Source organism: Hipposideros armiger, unplaced genomic scaffold (genome assembly GCF_001890085.2).
Source record: "Hipposideros armiger isolate ML-2016 unplaced genomic scaffold, ASM189008v1 scaffold_58, whole genome shotgun sequence".
Lineage (NCBI taxonomy): Eukaryota > Metazoa > Chordata > Mammalia > Chiroptera > Hipposideridae > Hipposideros > Hipposideros armiger.
In genome coordinates, this window is record NW_017731408.1 from 2560577 (window position 1) to 2580850 (window position 20274).

The window sequence follows — 20274 nt, forward strand, 5'->3', positions numbered from 1 at the left end:
GATAGGTTTGAAACTTCCTGGCTTTCCCCTTTAGGAGAGAAAATGTGGGTTCAGGACCTCGTGCTCACTGAATTATTCATGCCATCTTTCCATCACATATCTTTAGGGTTGAAACCTGTTAGGCTGCTATTATGAAGCACACAGGTCCACCGGCCCACACACAGCCCAGACTCCCACACAGCAGGCCTGGCCCCAGCGCTCTGCTAATTAGCTTGAATATTTGCAGTTAACAACCCCTTCTAAGCACTACCTCTTCTTTCGTCCCACCTCCACTCCCCAAGGAAAAGTAGGAAAAAAAAAAAACCTACAAAGAACTGACAGAAGTAGGAAGACTGGGGTTTTTACATTACTGGAGGGTATTCAACGATAATTTGGTGTCAGCAAGTTCCCATTGGCTGAATCCTGTAGTATTTTGCTATAACTCCCGACTAATCAAGGGATGCCCTGAACATTGACTTGTCACTTATTTAAGATGCTCTCCTGTCACCTCTCGAGCACTTTTTAGATTCCTTGATTCAGGCTATTTGCATGACAATGAGGTAAAGGGGAGACCTTAATGAAGGCATCTGTTTTTGAGTGTGCCTGTTGGTATTGGGTGAGTGTAATAATCACTGGAGGTAGATAGAATTCTCATTTGGGTTCACCACCAAGCAATACACTGATGCCCGCTAATATGCAAATTCTAACTTGTCACCAAAATTACCTATAGCTGGTGGAATTGTCTGAGCTGCAGAGCAACAGTCAAATCCCTGCCTGGGCATAACCTGCTTGCAAGATGCACTGGATTCGCTTGCATATTGCGAACATAAAAACAAAGCCAAATAAAAGCCAGAATGCCCAAGGCAAGTACAAGTGGCATTGACCATCTTCTCACCATACACTCCCCCTTGCGGGAAACTCACTGGGTCTGACCTGGAGTTTCAGTCAGGCCTGCACCAAAGAAACTGAGATGAGGGAGCCCTGAAAACCAGGAGTTTTGCTGGCTGGAAATCAGAAGGGGTGGCTGTAAAGGAGAGCTCAATGAGGGCAGGGTTGTACTCTGTTTTGTTCCTTGATGTAGCCTTGTGTCTAGAATACTGTCTGGAGCACAGCAGACGCACAAGAAATCTTTGTTATTGAGTTAAGCTGTAAGCAGTTACGAAGAGGTAACTGTGTGGGTTGGATCTTTCTTGCAAGCAATGAACACCAACTCTGGTTAGCTTAAGCAGAAACAGTACTGACAGCCATGCCATAGGGAAAGGTGAAAAACCAGATAGGAGTTAAGGCAGTGCCAGGAGTCTAGGTGGCAGAGATCAATGGAAGAGCTCTTCCGGATGCTCCCACTGGGCTGAATCAGCTCAACCATTTTCAGACTTTTTGCCACTCACTCAAGTTTCAAATTTTTAGGGAGAGTGTTTGAGGGAGGATGTCCTTAGCTTGGATCATATGCTCACCTTTTGGGTAGAGTTTGGCTGGAATACATGAAGCCTGGCTAGAAACTACACGTCCTGGCCTCCCTGCAGCCAAGTGTTATCAGGTGACCAAATTTGCAGCTGTAGAATGTAACTCCAAGTGATAAATAGCCACTTACTGGGCTGGCACGCCACCATGCTTCCTTTCCTCCCTGCTGGGTGGAAATGGCAATGACTGAGGTAGCCTTGGAAACCATGCATTGAGGATGGCAGAGCTGTCCCACTAGCTTAGGTCCCCGGATGACTGTGTGGAGCAGAGCCTGTCTACTGGCTCTGGGTTGTTACATGAGAGATAAATAACTTTCTATTTTGTTAGCGACAATACAGTTTGGAGTCTCTTTGTTATAGCTACTAAAGCCTTCACTTTAATACTGGAGAAATACCACCCCCTCCAAAGCAATCTGTGGGGTCACTTTCATCAGAAGGAGAAACTTAAAATTCTGTGTTTTATAATAATTATAGCCTAATTGGCTATTGTTAGGAAATAAAATGCATTTTGATCTTTTTTGTGTGTATGTGAATATAAAGTAAAGCGGGTACTTGGAAGTCAACTTAGAAGCAAAAACAACACATGCCCATTATAGTAGTTGCTATAACTGGCATTATGATCATGGAGCACAAGCTCCATTCAGTACAACTATTCACAGTTCCTGCTTCTATATAGACTAGACTGTCTGATTTGAAATCCCTAACCAGCAAGTGCCTCTTTCTTTGCCCCTTAAACACATGACTTGCCCCACATGCTTCACTCTCCTCCACTTACTGAAATCATAGAATTCCTCGTTTAAGGGTCTGATGAATTAAATTTCAGGTTTTGAGCTTGCCATCTTGTCTCTGTGGCTGCCACCACTTGAGATATAGACTCATCTCTTCTCTAACACTGATTAGCACATGCCCAGCCTCAAGAAGCACCATTTTGTACTAACAACCCCTAAGGAGAAGCCATCACCAATGAAGTAAACAATTCATTAGTCTGGGGATGGAATGGGCAGCAGAGGCACAGACTCCTAATTTGTTTTTTTATTTTGTGATTTATTTTCAATCAATCAACAAGTACTTATTGATTGCTGACTTATGTGCTCATCATTGTTTTCATTTTGAGTAGAACAATGTATTGTTTTCAACATAAGTATTGTTGTATTTAATTTAAAAAGTGACTGAACTTTTTTCTAGCTAAAATACACACACACACACACACACACACACACACACACATGCACATACTTATGTATTTTAACTCTCGCTGCATGTTAAGAGTAACTTTCCAATGTCATGCTGAAAGTCAAAAGGAAAATGGGATTTATTCAAAATAATTCCATTCTAGAGTAAACTCTTTCCAAAATATGCTTACTTCATTGGTGAGGCCTTTATTTTTTTCCTCTTCAATTTACTTGTATCCCATCCCTGGCTCCATCTCTTTGCCCACATTCTGGCATTACACTTATTTTATCATTAAGTTCTCGTTAAATCAGTGACTTGGACTCACCAACCTCTCTGTTCACTTTCACCACACTTGGTCTACAAATCCTTAGACACGAGCCTTCATGCTTTGCCCGATAACCTGGTTCTGATTAGCCCATCTCTGATCATCAGTGTCTGTACACTAATCTAGACTACTGCTCACCCAAGTGCAACCCTTAGATTCCCCCTTGGCCACTGGCTGGCTGCCCCCATGGGGGCTAGCTTGCTCCTCCCTCCCCAAAAGAAAAAGAGGAAATGTGTCCAGTGCTTCAGCACTCTAGCAGAGAGGTACAATTCTGATCCAATGAGGACAGGTGGCCCTTTGGTGCAGGGAAAACCTTTGAAGACTTTCTTTATGTAAAGACGGCTACAGCTTTGACCTGGGAGGAGGTTTGGACAAAAAGAAATTGTGTTTTTTGTGTGTATGTGCGCATTACAAAGCAATGGGAGTGTGGGGGAGGGGAGTCTGGAACTAGAAGAGGTGTCAGGGTAGAAAGTCTAGACTGACAGTTTCTGTGATGGTAGAACTGTTTCATTTCTCTGCTGCCCAACATGGTGGCCACTAGCCACTGTGGTTATTGAACACTTTGAATTTGAATTCACTTACATTTAAATAGCCACACACGTGGCTGGTGGCTATTGGACAGTACAGGTTTACATGGAGAAGCCTCAACAAATTTATGTTGAAGTCTTAGGGCCAAACAGCCAGTGAGAAATTCCTGTGGTGAGGCTGGCTGAAGGCCTTTGGTTGACTCTCCACTATGCAGCGTTGAAAAAGGAAGAGGAAGGCTGTGGATTTATAGGACAATGCAGGAGGAAGACAGAAGGTTGGTGAGCACATGAGAGGGTGACGGGGAGACTCAGGCCAGACATGTCTTCCCCCATCTGGCACCTGATTTTTCTCCAGGTCCCCCATGCTTGTGAGGCACCTGTGACCCTTGGCTAGTCTGAGACCAGGAAGGGCTGGGAAGGGTGACTCTAGCTGAAGCAGCAGTGACCGGATAGGGAGAACGGAGGTGGAGTTTGATTTGCTTTTTACACACATCCCTAGGACCCCTGCTCCCAGTTAGTCCAGCGCTGTCTGGGCACAAGAGACAGCAGAAGAATGCAACACTACAGAGGAATACCTGCTGCACTCTACCGCCCATTCCTCTCCTTTAACACATGTCCTGAGTGGCCACCAGAGGAGAGGCTCTGTGGGTTCCCCTTCCGCCCTCGCCCGTCATCAACAAAGCCCATCACAATGTAAACTCTCACACGTGTGAACTCCCACTAGTTGCGAAGACACAGGGGATCCAACAGGGGGCGCTTGGAGGTGGGGAGGGGCTGTCAGAAAAGAGATTTACCTGCAAGGACAGAGGGAGCAACATCTCCAACTCTTCATAACTTTTTGTGGCGAAAGAGTTACCCCAGGCTGGGAGCAATAATTACAGCTGGAGGATGATGAACCCAGAAACAAAGCAATAAGCATATTATTTATAGCTGTGGGGGTGACTACTACAATAATGAAATCTTTGCCAAAGGGGGTGGAATGGGAAGATGAAGGAGAGAATTTTTCTGTTTGTTTTATACCTCTTTGTATCGTCCGAACCTGAATCGTTTTTTTAAGAAGAGTCTGGCTGTGTTTACACTAATGTTGATACTGAGACGAGGCAACAGGCCACAAGACAGTTCATTCCTGAAGGCCCTTTGGATAAGAATAGATTGTTGGAACTCTAAGACGGCATTTCTTAGGGGTACATGTCTAATAATGTTTTAATGAAACCGTGGACCCCAGTGTGAGGAGGACCTGAAAAACAGAGGCCTGAGTCTGGGCCTGGGCTCTGTGAAGGGACGTTGTTTAGGGACATTCTGTGGACAAGATCCCACAGAGCCACCGAACAGGGTAGAGGAGGAGGATCTGAGGTCTTCACAGAAAGGTCCTTTGACCTTTAGTTGGCAATTCAGACAGAGGACGGAGAAAGTTAAAAGTGAGCCCAGTTAGGGACTCTGAACACCTGAACTACAGGGTAATGTGGCAAAGCTAGGGCTGAGGAATGAGGCTGGTTTTTGTCCTATTAATGAAGTTTGTAGGACAAAAGTGCCACGCTGCTGTTTCATGGCTGAACTTTGAAGAATGTGGTGGAGAGAGGAGGAAGTGCTGGCCACCCACAGCAAAAACAGCCCCTAGAGCCTACTTTTGGGGCAGAAATATTAATCCCCCGAGTGGTGCAAGCTGGAAGTTATCCTAGCAGAGGTTAGGAGGCCTTACTTTCAGGAGCCATCATCCTAGAAGGTCCTCTCCTCAAGTCCTCTAGTCTGCTGCATCCGCCCCCCACCCCCCACCCCCGCTCCTTCCTTCCATCACATCCTGAATTAAAATAATTAAGAGAGGAAATGAACAGAATCACTTAACACCCACAGGATGAACTTGCAAGCTACAGTGGCTATCTGATCAATTTGGAGGCCCATCAGGTGAGCATCCACTGATAAGGGACCAGAGGACTGAAAGTAGCACAGAGCAATGCGAGCAGCTGGGTGCTCCCAACAGCCAAGACATAGTCTTCCTCTCCCCCAGGCCCCTTAGCAGGAGGTCAAGGCTAAAACAAGGGCCTCTGCTCCTCCTCCTAGCCATGGGGAACTATCTTTTCTGGTTCTCAGTTCACAAGATGACAGTCCCAAAGTGTTTACATAGCTACAGTTCCTGCTGGACCCCACTGCTGACAGAGAGCTCAGCTCTCCCAGACTGCCAAGTCCAGCCCTCCCCCGAATACTTACAGGGGCTTAATTATTTTAATTGAAAAAAACAGGCCACTAATGATTGCTGCTTTCTCAGCCAACACATAATGGAACCCCAAAGCTAAACAAATGAAGGTCCACTGTGAGTTTTTAAAGGCCTGCTGCCTCAGAAAGTCTCTCACGCTTGGCTAGGGGCAGGGAGCTCCCGTCCTTTTGGGAGGGCTAGTTAATGAAGTCAGTATCAATTCATTCCTCCTGCCTTTTGTGGAAAACTCGCCCCATAGCTCTGCCTGAGTCAGAAGGGTTCTGGAGTGCCTATGATTTCTTGCTCAAGAAAAAGAATAGCTTTTCGCATAATTCCGAGAGCAAGCAACATGAGTCTGCACCACATCCTGGAAAATTCTGAGATACACAATGCATAAAATGAATAGAGGTCCCAGCACGCAAGCGGTGATAAGGAGGTGTGTGGCATTCCACAGCCAGTCTCCCGCCTGTGAGGCGACATAAAGGCCCAGTTAGTACTGCGTAGCAGCTGCATTTTTCTTGTCTACAAATTCTAGTTGTATGAAAGTGGCACGCAACAAGGAAACACTGTGTCTGCCAATAATGGAAATTGTTTGAGATTTCTGAGGAATTGGTGAACAAGAGGGGGTTGCAGAGAGGTAACTTTGTGAGTTCATGTCTTCACTTGAGATTTGAAACACAGGCGTGTGGTTCTTAGCTTATCAGCTCCAAAGAGGGGTGAGAGGAAAGTTGGTATGTATGTATGTGGAGCAGGGGGGTGTTTGGGAGAAGGGCATGGAATATGAGTCTATGGAGTCCAGAATTGCAACATGTGGAGAGGTGAATGGGGTAGAAGACATGCCCAATCCAGTATCAGGAACTCCCTACCCGAGACTCTCCCCATATCTGGCCAACTGCAACCACACCTTGAGTTCTTCTGCTCAGAGGGCCTTTGAAGGGCCAGAGCAGACACACATCAGTAAGAAGCTTCTCGTCGGGATCAAGGCGTCCCCCACAAAGAGCCTCTTTGTTGTCTTCTAACCTGCAGCTCTCGTACCTTCTAGATCTCAGTTTTGTAGTGGGAGACACGGGGCATGGAGTCTCACAACCACCTATGAGGTGGGCATGGGTGGGTATCATTATGTCTAGCTTACAGATCAAGAAATTAGGGCTTAAAAGGTTTAAGTGCCCACGTCTATGCAGCTAGCACAGAAACAGCAGAACCAGATTCAAACCAAGGCCTTATGAATTCACTCTATCACCTACACTGCCTCATCTGTAGGTGTGCTAATTGCCTTCTATCAACCTATCCTTGTGGCTCTGAAGAACGAGTGTGTTTCCCTCAGCTCTGGTAGCCATGCGTGCTCTTGTTTTTGATATGGGATCGGCTTCAGGGAGATTGCTGATGATTGCCAGTTTCCCAGGTTTCGAAATTCCTGACAGTCTACCTGCCTGCTTCATGACCCCGAATTCAGTCCACTCCAGGTCAAAGCCCCCGAGTTTGCTCTGTCTCTGTGCATCATTGGTGATGTTTGCTAGAGGACTGCCTGTGATGCTGGGCCATGTGTGAGGGGAGCTGGACCAGATGGGAGAGGCCAAGTCAGAGCCAGAAACGGAGCCAAAGGTGCATCATGTGCCGGCACTAGGGCAAGAGGCACCAGGACCTGTGCAGAGGTCAGTAGTGTGGAAGCCAAGGGGAGATACCAGGCAAAGTCAGGTAAAATTAGGGCAGCTCCGGGGTCACCTCTATAAGCACTGGGCATCTACCCATGCAGTGTTCCTTGAAAGCACGGCTAAGCACGTTTTACTGGTGTTTTAACCATATTACCAATGGTGAGGACAAATGCAGGTCAAGAGAGAGAAGCTGGAAAGAGTTTTACAGTTTGTTATCCTCCCAGTTCCCTGGGAAAAGCACAGTGTGCCATGCAGGATCACTTAGGGAAGCACCAGGGTGGGTCATAAGGCAGAGAGAGAAAATAGGACTGTGGGCAAGAGCCTTTATTGTGTTTTCTACGGGAAGGAGCATGTGAGGCAGGAGAAGAACACTTAGGGTTGGCTAGTTTGAATAACTTCGCCAGGCTCTGTGGCTTAGGGGCTGTCCCTGGTTGTCTGGTACCTGGCCCTGGGGCAATTAATGGCTTGGAGTGTGAGAGCCCCATAAAGGAGGTAGTTGGGGGTATAGAATTAATTGTCTGCTCAAGAAGAGGAACTCACCAACCTCTAGCCAAGGCCTCAAAACTGGGTAAAGACAGCATTTAAATAAACTGTACTACAGCTGGGTTGGGTGGACACTTAACTCTTAAGGAAAGGGGTGTTTGTGTTTGTTTTTAACAATTACAAAGTAGTATATACAGGCTGAAAAATTCAACAATATGCTGAAAACTGATTTTAAGAGGGACTCCGCAACATCACAGGGGGATAAATTTAACAGAACAATTATGTAGATAAATTTAATATGTATGTATTTTTCCAGAACTTTAGCTATGCCCGTAGGAAATGTGTGTACATGAATACACACACATATACTTATACACATTGTTTTGTAGTTTTTAATAAAAATAGGATTCTACTTTTTTAAGTGCAGTAATATAACGTGGACCTTCTTCCATGTCGATACACACAGAAAGGCATCATTCTTTTTTTTTTTTTTTTTTTTTTTTAGCTGAGCCATCCTGCTACCTGTTGGCAGCTCAGCAGCTGCTCAGCTCGGGCTGGACTCGAACCGCTGTTGCTCAGAGCTCAAACTCCTGAGTGAGCTCTTAATCAACTGAGCCACTCGGCCGGCCCGGCATCATTCTTTTTTAATGGCTGCACAGTATTCCATGATATAGAACACCTGTTATGTATTATGAACCATTTTACTATTAATTAACATTTACGTTGCTATCAGATTTTTCCTATGACATTGCTTCAGTAAACATTGTACACACTCACTTGACTTTTCTGGGGAATAAATTCTTACAAGTGAAATTTCTGGATCAAAAATTATATTCATTTTAAACTTAATTAGGAACTGTCAAATTTCTCTCTGAAAATATTACACCAGTTTATATTCCCACAACAGTTTATGGCTAGACATTAGACATTATTGATCGTTTTTCCAATCAAATTTGTGTAAAATGTGTCTCTCTGCTTTAGTTTGAATATATTTGATTACTAGGGAGGTTTGTTCTTAAATATTAGCTGTTTGAATATCCTCATCTAAAAATGAACTTTTTAGGTCTTTTCCCAATTTTTAAACTTCTTTTGTACATAGATTAACTTACAAATATTATAAATATTTTTATGAGTATTATTTGCTTTTAATTTTGTTTATTGTGTTTTTCTGTATAAAAACTTTTCTATTTTATATAATAAAATCTGTCCATATTTTCTTTTATGGTCTCTGGGTTTCCTGTCTTAGACAGACTTTTAATATAATAGTGCTGGACAAGATTCCTAGTACTGATATTATCCTCATGAGGCGCTATTTCTGCTTTCCCAGAGTATCCTGGTTGCTAGGGGCTTGGGTAGGCATGCCAAAAGCACAAGTCACTGATTTAAGCAGTTCTTAACTTTTCATGTGCCACATACCTCTTTGAGATTCTGATAAAACCAATTTTAACTATCATTTCAGAGGTTTTATAGACTACACAAAGTCAGTCTATCATGGAGCCCTGTTTATTCTTCCTCGGGTTAAGAACACTCCCCATTTACAAGTATCTGATCTAGGTAAACATTTTAAATGATTTCTGCCATTGACCGTATCATCCCAATTGTCTCCCCCTCTACAATTTCACCTGGGAAGCTCTTTATGTAAACCCCCTTGTCCACACTGGATATTCATGACATTCTCATGTCCCCAAATGTACGAGTGAGTGTCATTCCAGCTCAGGACGAGTGTCCCAGCCCCTTCCCACAAGAACAGCCTCCTCCACTGCACCCACGTGTTCCCCCAGATCACTCTGACTTCATATCTGAGTTCAGACCCAGGGAGATGACAGCTGGGGCTTCTACACACCACACACTCTGAGGTGGCTGAGGGAAGGGGGGAGGATTTGCAAGGGTGTCGATGCCAAGGGCTGCAAGAGAGTCGTCAAGGAGATTAGAATCCACCTATCTCCCAAAAGCACGAAATGAGACAATACATTTAGCAGCAGGGTCTTGCAAAAGCTCTGGAGGGAAGAAGTAAGGAACTTAGAGGTTCAAGGCCTCTTCTGAGAAAACCAATAGATTGCCATCGAGGGAAAAGGCTCAAGGACCTCTCCAGAGTGCTGGGCCTCCCCAAGTGCCAGGGAGGAAAAGAAATCCTCAAGTCCTTGCACATTTAGGAACTTCCAAATAGATGCAAACATCCTCTGCAGTTATATCTCTCTTGATAGAAAACTCCTAGACAAATTTAAATACTTTAACAGGAGCTTGAAGGGGCTGCTCTCAGCTTGACAAATGTCAGCTTTCTATGGTTCTGATTGCTTTCCACAGAGCTTGGTCACAAATAAGTCAGATTAGAGTATAGAGATCAGTACACTCAGCATTTAAATTTAGGAATATCATCTAATGACACCACCCCCTCCCCCCCTGACACACACACACACACACACACACACACACACACACACACACACACACACACACACTGCTCTCCATCAAGCAGGTATTCAAATCCCTTAGGAAGCAGGCCCTGGCCCCCTACGGATCTGTGTCTCCTGGGCTTCCCTTTCCACCTTGGATTTCCTTTGGGTATCTATATGCAATGAATAAAATGTTTGTTTGGCTATGTCTGCCTCCAAACAGAACTACTCTTGATCATAATCTTCCCAGAGCAATAACTAGCCAAGGTTCAAATCACAAAAATACGGAGAATAAGCCACCCAACCCAAAGGAATACAGGTCAATCCAATTTTAGTCATAGTCTTTCTTTCTCCCAAGTGGCTGTATTTTTTTAATCTTCTATTTCTCATAAAACATTTCAAGTGACAAGGAGAAAGATTACTACCTACCGCGGGGATCTGGGTGAAGGGCTGCTTGAGCTCCAGGGCATCAAGAGGTGGCTGCTGGTGAGAGAGCCTTCTTCTAATCTCAATTCCCTTCCAGGTGATGGATGCATTGTACCAGAGAAACGCATGAAATGAGCAAAATCCCTGCCCTCCAGGAGCTTTCAGTGGAAGAAGATTCTCTTGACTGAAACACATGGGCAAAAAAACAGTGGCTAAGTGTCAGTCAATGAACTTTCTCAATTTTTAGCTAAAACATTTGCTTCACACACCAATCTAACATGTAGCAGGCCCGGATCAGGTAAACCCTGTTGGGAATGTGGTCTGGAAAAACTGCTGCTTTCCTCTTTTCCGGGGCACTAAATCTTGACAGTAATAGTGACCTAAATACCTTAATCTGCATATGCATAATCAGTGCCAGGTGTTTGTGTTTTTGTTTTTTGGGTGTTTTTTTTTTTGAAATCTTGAGATTTTACCCAAAGACAAACATTGAGCCTACGTTCTAGAATGAGAACATTCTAGAAATATATATTTTACTCCAGTGTTTATTCATGTATAGCTATTCTATCTTAGAGCTTTGGTATCAATTTTCAGTTGTTCCTTCTCAGGGAACATATGTGGGCCTGTAGTCGGTGCGTCAAAGAGAAGAGTGTCTAATCTGGTCTGTCCTTGAGGCCTCTTGGTGGTTTTGCCAGCTCCCCTTTCATCTGTCCTGTGATACTGTTATCTTGTAGAAAATAAAGTTGGAGTATCTTTTTCTTGTTTCATTTGCAAGAAATCTTTAGTTTTCCATCAACTAATTTCTTCAGAGGTTAATCTTTCTAAAACCTACAAATGCAGATGGCCTGTAGCTCACCTCTCTCTCCTTTGCTCTGTATTCTCTTTTCATTCTCTGCTGCAATCAGCATTCTCCACACTGTAGAGATGCAAGGGGAATTTTACATTTCTTTTGGTGGAAAAAGTAACTTTCTACTTGGGGTATAAAATAAGAATTAATTTCTTCAACTTTCTCTCCTCTTAGAGCAGAAGTATGAATGGCTGGTAATTCCTGTGGAACACAATTAAACATCCCCCCTCCCCAAACCTACACACACAATTGCCTAAGACTACAGTACCCTAAGAAGGGCTCCTTGTTAACATTTTATACAATATTGTACAAGCCAAGGGGCAAACCTGGCTAAAGTGGGCAGTATTTTTAGTAATACAGATTCCTAAGCCCACCCTGGACCTTCGGATTTAGAATTTTAGGGAGTAAACCCCAAGAGTCCTGTGTCTAGCCAACTTCACTGGTGATTTGCATGGCATAGCTGTCAACTCTGGGATAGTTTACAACAGCAAAGAGTAAATGCATTGAGGATGTTGCATAATCATGCAAAGTAAAAGAAGCAGTGAAATCCTCCCATTCTTGAAACTGGGGAACAATTCATCCAAGAGTGGGCATTTCAGACTTGAATGAAGGGAGCTCATGGAGGAGTGGGGCATTCTAGGCAGAAATGGAGCCAGGGAGGATCCGGAAGTGAGCATGGAATAAAAGGGGATTCATCTTTGTCTTGGGAGGAAGAAAGAGGCCAGACCGAATGGCTCCAGGATTTGTGAGCCTTCACTCTCCTGGGATTCTCAACCTCTGATGAGGAAGTGCTTCATCCCCAAAGCCCTGAAACTGGGCAGAGGGAAGGCTGTGTTTAAGTGATGAAATTCCCAAGCAAACGGGGAAGGGCCCTATATCTCCCCTCTTACCTGGGGAAAGCCATGGTGGATATGCACTTCCTGCTTCAGCAACCCGCCACCAGGGTCTCCAAGCCCACCCACATTTGTTGAACATTAGAATCACCTGAGAGCTTTTACATATGCCAGTGCCTGGGCCCCTTTCTCCGATATTCTGATGTGATTGTTCTGGAGTTAGGCCTCGGCATAGGTATTTTTAAGAGTCCCCAGGTTATTCTGATGTGCAGCCAGAGCTGAGATCCATTGAATTGGCCAGTTGGAATCCACCCATTGGGAAATTCTTGCTTGACCCTGTGGCTCAATTTCCACATCTGTCCTGAAGGATGTTACTGGGCTACTGCGGGTCTTCACTGCAGCTAAGTATTCCAAGTCTACCATCCACCATCCCTCTCCTCTTCACAGGCATTTGGTTCGCTCTGCAAGTTTCTATGCTGCTTCCTGGGGTGCCTCCCTCCCACTTTTCCTCTTCATATCTTATCTGTTATGCTTTGGTTCCTCTGAGCCCCTGATCTCTGCTAAGTGACAAAGACTGCTAATTGCTTAATCAGATGAACTAATTGCTGTTAACACTACCTGGCTAAAGTGTTCTCCAAGCCAGTTAGAATTGTTCCCCAAGGAGCAGTCTCTACAAAGGGAATTTCAGGCAGGGCCAGCAGTCTCACCTTACAGGGGTCATATCTGTGGAGAGAGGGAAGAACAGAGCTCTGTCCTTCCCAGTCATGCGAAACTGGGCCATGATTTGGTCTCTCTGTGATTGAGGGGATAGCAGCACTTACCTTCTAGAATCATAAGGGCCCAGTAAGGGGTGTGGCATATGGTAGGTGTTCTATAAATATTAGCTTCAGTTTCCTTCCTGTCAAAGGCCAGATCCAATTATATCTTTTAATGGTCACATCTCACTTTTAACACACGGAGATTAAATCTGCAACTAAATCAATTCTCTTTCATCCTGTAGTTACGCAGTTCATTTTCTAGATCTAAATATTGAATTTTATATTTTTTCTCTGTTAAGTTCTTTTCTGATTATTTTCTGACAAGCATGTCAGCCTTTCCAGAGCTTCTGGATCCTGATTCTATTATCCAACATGGTAGCTAACCTTCCCAGTTTGTGCTATCAGCAGAGATAGAGGACTCTCATTTGTCTTTCCCTGAATCATGGACAACTGTTGATAACAGAATGGAGCAAAAGATAAAGACTTTTTACACCCCAAGCTCATAGCATGATGTTGACAAATTAACCAGATCTCTTTAGTTTTAGTATTAGTTTCAAACCAACCAAACTGTACTGTCATTCCGTTTACATGCCCACATTTCTCCACTATTACTTTTGAGGCAAAAATTAGTTTCTTTTTCTTTTCCTCCTTTTTAGAACCAAAACCCTATATTTAGTTGTACTGATAACAGCCTCTCTTGCAGCTAGAAATGGCCATGTTTTTCTGTTCTGGTCAACAAGCTGTAAGGAGAATTGTTCTGTGGGACGTTAGGCAAATCTCCCTAAAAGTAAGCTCCTCAGCTGGGAGGAACTAGACCTTCCTCCTTCCTGGTGGATGAATGTGGATGTAATGGCTGAATCTTCAGCAGCCATCTTGGATCACGAGGTGACCTTGAGGATAAGCTATACGGAACCTAGTCTTTGCTGAACATGGACCCACCATAGCAGCCCATGACTGCTGAAAGATTTTCTTATAGGAGAGACAAATAAGCTTTTCTTTCGCTTAAATTTTTTAATATAATCCTAATGAATATACCTTCTTAAAATTCAAATACTCCGTGTCTTTCTCAGAAAGAAGAAAGGTAAGGAGACAGGAAGAAAGGAGGAGTAAGAAAGCCTGAGTTTTCTAATGGAAATCTTGGATTTCTCTCATATTTGGAAGAGTTCCATATATCCACAGCCTTTCTAACCTTTGAAGGTCATTATAAAAAGGCAGAAAACAAAAAGAAAAATTTGTCAGCATGCATTTGAGTAGATCTCCTAATGTTAAGAGCTAGAAAAGCTTTTCTTTGGAGACCCAGGCCATTTCTAACAGTTTCCTTTGAAATTACTAATTATGCTCTAAAAGGGAAGGCATCATTGGAGCCAGAACCAGCAGCCAATTACCCACATGAAATCACTCACTGTGTGGGCTGCCTTCTCTCTCTGTTCGCATAATTTCAAAATGTAATTTCTAGAATCATGCTAAATACTTGTAAACAGAGATTGGTTTAATTGCAAGGAAGAACAATTTTGGGATAAAAATGAGATTTGTTTCTCATTTGGTCGATAACAGAGCAGTCCTTTTTGGGTCACACTTGCAGTTCCCATCCATCTTCCCACCCCAGTCAGGTCCCTCTGTAACTCCAATGAGAGGTGCTGACTTTAGCAGAAGGTAGAGGTTGCTATGGGGTGGTGGAAAGAGTATAGCACCTGCAATCAGAAGACATGAGTTTGAGTCCCAGCTCTGGCACTTACTAGGGTGTTATCATCAGCAAATAAATTAGCATTCTTGAGCCTCAGTTTCCTCCCTTCAAAAATGGGACTGATGCACAGGGTTAGGAGGATTAAGTGAGTAACACATGTGTGTAAACTCTAAAGGGCTCTACTGGAATGTAAGCTCTATGAGAGTTGTGGCCAGCTTTATTGCCTGCTGCCGTCTCCAGTGTTCTGAACAGTTCCTGGAAGACCACAGGGGTGTGTATCGGTTACTATTGCCACAAAATTGTGGCACGACAAAAATTATAAAATGGCAATGGCTTACCACCATCAACATTAGTTTTTCACAGGTCTGTGAAGTCTAGCTGATCTAGGCTGGACCTGGGCTGATCCCCCGCTGGGCTGGCTCTGCTTCTGCACTTTGACTGGGGCAACTTAGCTGGGACAGTTTTGCTCCATGGGTTTCTCATACACCTCTGGGGATGAAGGGCTAGTCTGGGCCCGTTCTTCTCATGATGATGGCAGAAGCACAAGAGGAAGCAAGACCAGAATGCCTGTGCTTCGTCTACTAATATCCCATTGGTCAATGGAGAAAGATACATAGCTAAGCTCAAGGATGGGAACTTCACTGCACACAGATCAGAGGGATGCTACAAGTTACAAGGCAAAGGGCATGGATAGAGGGAAGGGTGAAGAATTGGGCCATTAATGCAATCCACCACAAGATGCAACGGACCATTTATTGCTTGCATGAATACACATGTTTTTTGAATGAATGAAGACAAATGTGAGATACCCAAGGCTCTTAAAGCGAGCCCTCACCTTGCCCATCAAGATGCTCTTTCTCCCATACCTGTAATCCTGTAACTAATGGGGGTGGGGTGGGGGGACAGATACATGACCTGACAAAGCCATGCAGTAGAAGAGATTCATCTACAACTTCCTCTCTCATCCCTGTTGGGATTCCCCTCCCCCCTTCCTTTTTAGCCTTCCCTGTTACCTCTTTCAGCACCTAACCTATGCGTTTTAGCTCACTCTTAACTGTTGCTAAGATGGAAATTGACCTAAGGTGTTACCTAAAGATGTTGAGCCAATTTAAGCAGTGGTAACTAAAGTGGAGAGGCACATTTCTATCTCCTTTCATCATAGGGAATCGTTAGATAGCTTCTTGGGTTGAAATAAAGAATACATATCATTTATTATAAAATGATAATAACTATTAAAAGGACTAAAAACTGAAACTGTTAATGATGGCTCCCTTGGAGGAGTTAGACTAGGGGTAAGGTAGATGAAGAAGACATTTCCTTTATATTTTATACTTTCCTGTGCTGTTGGGAAAAAAATGTTCAACCATATGCACATTATTTTTATAATGTATTTTTGAAAAGCTTTAAAGATCCAGTCAGTGACCCTCCCTTCTTGTATGTGTGCTTTCAAGCCCCAGAGGGATGAAGCTTTAAAGGTGAGATGACGTGTGTCGGCTGTAAGAGGCGAATCCTACCCTGTGGATGGTGGCTTGCCTACCCTACTCACTAGGCCTCCATTTTGAAAAAGAAAAAGAAAGCAAGTCACCCTTCTTCATAACAATACATAGAAGAGAGCATGAATGAAATTAATATTCTTGTCTGCTCCCCTAGAAGAAAATGTCACTGAGTGAGAAAGCGGTTACTTGCAAGGCTGAATGAGCAAACTATTTAGGCAGATGGGGAAGTCTTGTTGTACTCCTGATTCGGGGCTTACTTCCCTTGTCTTTCCATTTCTTCCTGCCCTCTCCAGGCTTCCTGTAGGCCTGGGTTTCAATGAAGAGTGTGTTTGGGGGAGCATATCGTGAGAAGACACTGGTCTCTTTTTAGAATTTGCAATCTGGTTTTTAAATGTTGCCGTACAGCAGGAAGGCACAGTAGGAAAAGGCAAATGAGATGATAGATTTTTTTGAAAATGCTGTTCACAGCTCTCATCTGGGTAAGGCTTGGATGGCTCTGTTCTCAGGGTTATTTCTGCTGCACAATAATATAGGTGGAGAACAACCTGCCCAGAGTTTTATTTTGCTTAATGGCTGGATAGGTGTTGTCCAGCTACTGAGTCCATTGCTGGGATTGCAGCTGATCAGAAATTTGCTCATTTTCTCCTGGGAAGAGATTTGGCTTCCCCAGAAATGATGAGAAGGAAACAGACTCTTAAACCCCTTATTTATTCCTGGGGTTCCTTATTTATGGCCAAAACAAGACGTTGATGTGTATGGACACACTTGTGTGTATATGCACGTACTTTTGAGTGGTTGCACTTGGGGTGGTTGCACTTGGGGGGAGAAAATCTTTGTGCAAAATGACTTTTCCAAAGGAAAACATTATCTACCCTGTTCTGTCATTTGGACCACGGAGAACAGAACACACCATAAATGAACGCTCCAGCCCCTGATAAACGAAGACAAATGACCACATGCCTCAAAGTCGCTCCCACCTTGAGACCAGTAAGATGGGCCTTGAGTGCCAGGTGACCTTGAAACTCACAAGCTTGGCAAAAATCTTTCAGTAACAGAGAGCCACAAGTCATCTGGGCCTGGGCTGGTTTCAAGCCCAAGGACTTACTCTCCCAGACTCTATATGGGGATTAGAGAACCTGCTTCAGCCTAGGTCACAGCCCCTCGGTTTGTTCTCTCTCTCTCTCTTTCTCCCGTCTTCCCCTTTGCTGCCTCTGCAGAGATTTTCAATCTCTTGCAGCATCTCCCCATTAAAGTAAATAGTGCCTTCCCGGGGGCAATTTTCGATATTTCTGCAATTGTGTCATAGCCTGCTAATGTGTAATGCTGTAGTTTAACAGTCTATTAAAACACAGCACTGCACATTAAAATCTCTACTGTACCACTGCAGACCTACTTAACAAAGGCAGAGGCCCCAGAAAAGCACTATGTACTTGCTGAGAGTTGCCGCAACAGAACAGGGGAAGTCTCTTATGATAGAAAAATATAATGGAGAAATGGAATAGTGATGGGGTCCATAAAAAGCTCCCCTCCAGCCCCTCCCTCCCGGGGGGAGGGGGCAGCCCCTTTGCCTGTCTGGAAGGAGCAAAATCTGCTGGTGCTATGGCTTGCATCTGGAAATTCTTGGAGTTCAAGACCAAATCCCTTCAGATCAAATCTCATTACTCAGATCTTTATGTGGAAACACTGCAGTTTCCTTTCTCTCCTTCTCAGAGAGAGACAGGGTTCAGGGAAGTTGCCCCAGCTGGGAAAATGCACCACTGGCTCCTCCCTCCATAACAGGTACTCGTTGGAGGAACTGTTCAAACAGCTGTAAATCCTCCTACAAACAGCCCCCTCCTTCAGAAACAACAATATACCCCCACATCAAAGCCTCCCATTAGCTGCCAGGATAAAGAATCAGTAGTTTAACAGAAGAGAAGCAACGTGATTGTTGGGTGTGTGGTGTAAACATCTGTATTGCAAAAAATCCAAATATCGTTTTAGAAATGGGTGAATCAAAATCCCCGTGCTGTGGCCTCTGAAGGACCCCACAGCAGTGTTCCCACAGGTGAGCAGTCAGAACACCAGCAGTGGCTTTGCGGAGGAGTTGGGTCAGACGGGGAAAGAAAGGGAAGATGGGAAGAGGAGGATGGGGATTTGAGGGTGGGATGGCCAGAGCCCAAGGCCTGAGTAGGGAAATGGGGTGGAGCAATGTGGACGAGACACACATGCTGAAATGGGCATCAAGAGCTCTGCTAACCTCCATGCTGCCACCCAGTCACTGGGATGGCTCAAGCGAGTAACCATGGGGTCTTCATCCATGTGAGGAGGAAGTGGAGGAAACCAGGATAAGTTACCCCAAAATGTGCCTCTAACATAAAAATTATTTAGAGCTGAAAGCAATTTAGAAGCAAGTAAATGCTGGGAAAAAACAAACAAACAAACAAACAAACAAAACTCCCTTTTTCTTTCTTACAGGCAGGAAATAAATTCTCTTTTTACTGGAGAAACTCTTATGAGCCTAGGGAAGGCACCAGAGGAATCTGCAAATGAACCTCATTAAACTAACTCTTATCTTTCTAGTTAAGGAAGATAACGACCTCCTAGCCCTAGATGGACTATCCCCAACCCAAGCCCCGTTTGTCTTGTCAATTCTTCACAAATGTACTATTTCTTGGTCTAAAAGGTAGAAAAGCTTCCTGTTTTGGTCATTTTTTTTCAAGTTTTCATTCTCTTGTGAAGGCACCCATGTACATATGCAAATTCAATAAAATGTATCTGCTTTTCTCCTGTTAATCTGTCTCTGTCAGCTTAGTGTTTAGGCTCAGCCAGAGACCCGAAGAAAAAGGCAGAAAACCTTCCTCCCCTATAAGATACTCAGGGTGTTTCCCTCCAGCTCTTCCAGTTCATGGACTCCAAGTAAACCTGCATAGTGTGCGTGTGTTATAAAGGAAGTGAGTTTTTACTTGGAGTGTAAATGAAATGTGTAAAAGTGGAAAGAATCTGTGTGAAGCCTGCAGTGTGTGTGGCAGTCTGTTTGGAAGAGGGGAAATAAAGAACCATCAGGACAGGGATTTCCAGGACAGGGATTTCCAAAGTGACGGGTGATGTTTCTCTTTGGTTTTCAATTAAGTACAAAGGCACTGAGAACCTGCTCAGAGGACCCAGTGTCAGAGAGGAGCCCTAAGCTTCATTGAGTCCTGCAGTGGGCCGGTGGCTTTCCCATGCATTGTCTCACTGAGTCCTTACAAGGACTCTTCCAAATTGGAATGGTTCAAATTTTATAGATGGAGAAACTGAGGAAGAAAGGGGTAAAGGAATGGACCCAAGATACACACTAGCAAGGGGCAAAAATATGTATTTCAGTACAGCTCCTCTGATCATCTCCATACATCACATCATGGGGCCACTTAGCTCAGGAAAAACAGTGGGCTAAAAAATAGTGAATAAGCCAGTGTCTTCTCCCTCAAGCCATGCAAAATCTGGGAGATGGAGGAAGAAAATCCAGGAATGTCTACTGTATAAATAAAAGGGATAAGAAAAGGCAAAACACATGTTTTTCAGGAAGATGGCCACGTTGAATTGGTCTAAAGGACCTCGGAGGGAAGAAGGTCAGAAAGTGGCCCTGTTCACTGCTCTTCCTTGTCCCACCACAGCCTTAAGTCCAGGAATGACCCAAACCCCCCAACAGGGTTTCCCTGTGTCCCAGGAATTCCCCTGAGTTTTCCCACGTTCCTCACCCTCAGCTCAACTAGGCCAGGAGTGGGGAGACAGCCTGGAGAGCACAGGCGCAGGGGCGGGGACAAGGAGGAGGCGGAGCTAGACGAGATCCTTGTGGTGAATTGATACACAGTGCGGCTGAGAGCTAGAGTTGGTTTCTTCTGCCCTCTCTCCACACTACAGCCTGATAATGCACACAACTGTCTTTGTGTGAAGGGCTCCCAAATTGAAGAAGTGAGAGCTATACCCATAAACCCAGGGAAAGGGCTTTAAGGGAGGAACTGCTGCACCCTTATCTCTGCCCCCAGCTGTGAAGCTTATTGATGCTATTAAAATTCCCAGGGAGCCTCT

At 44.3% G+C, this 20274-nt stretch overlaps 1 protein-coding gene across 6 annotated transcripts in view; it reads right to left on the reverse strand.

Moving 5' to 3' along the window:
• The window catches only part of LOC109381996 (uncharacterized), a 213148-nt gene that overhangs the window by 74537 nt on the left and 118337 nt on the right, over nucleotides 1-20274 (reverse strand). For all 6 annotated transcript variants that reach the window (XR_002123858.1, XR_002123857.1, XM_019641154.1 and 3 more), the window contains one exon: nucleotides 10613-10793. Coding sequence is in view for 4 of the 6 variants with exons in the window: in XM_019641154.1 (XP_019496699.1) it covers nucleotides 10613-10793 (181 nt within the window). In the remaining 2 variants the exon portion in view is untranslated. The remainder of the gene's footprint in view (nucleotides 1-10612; nucleotides 10794-20274) is intronic.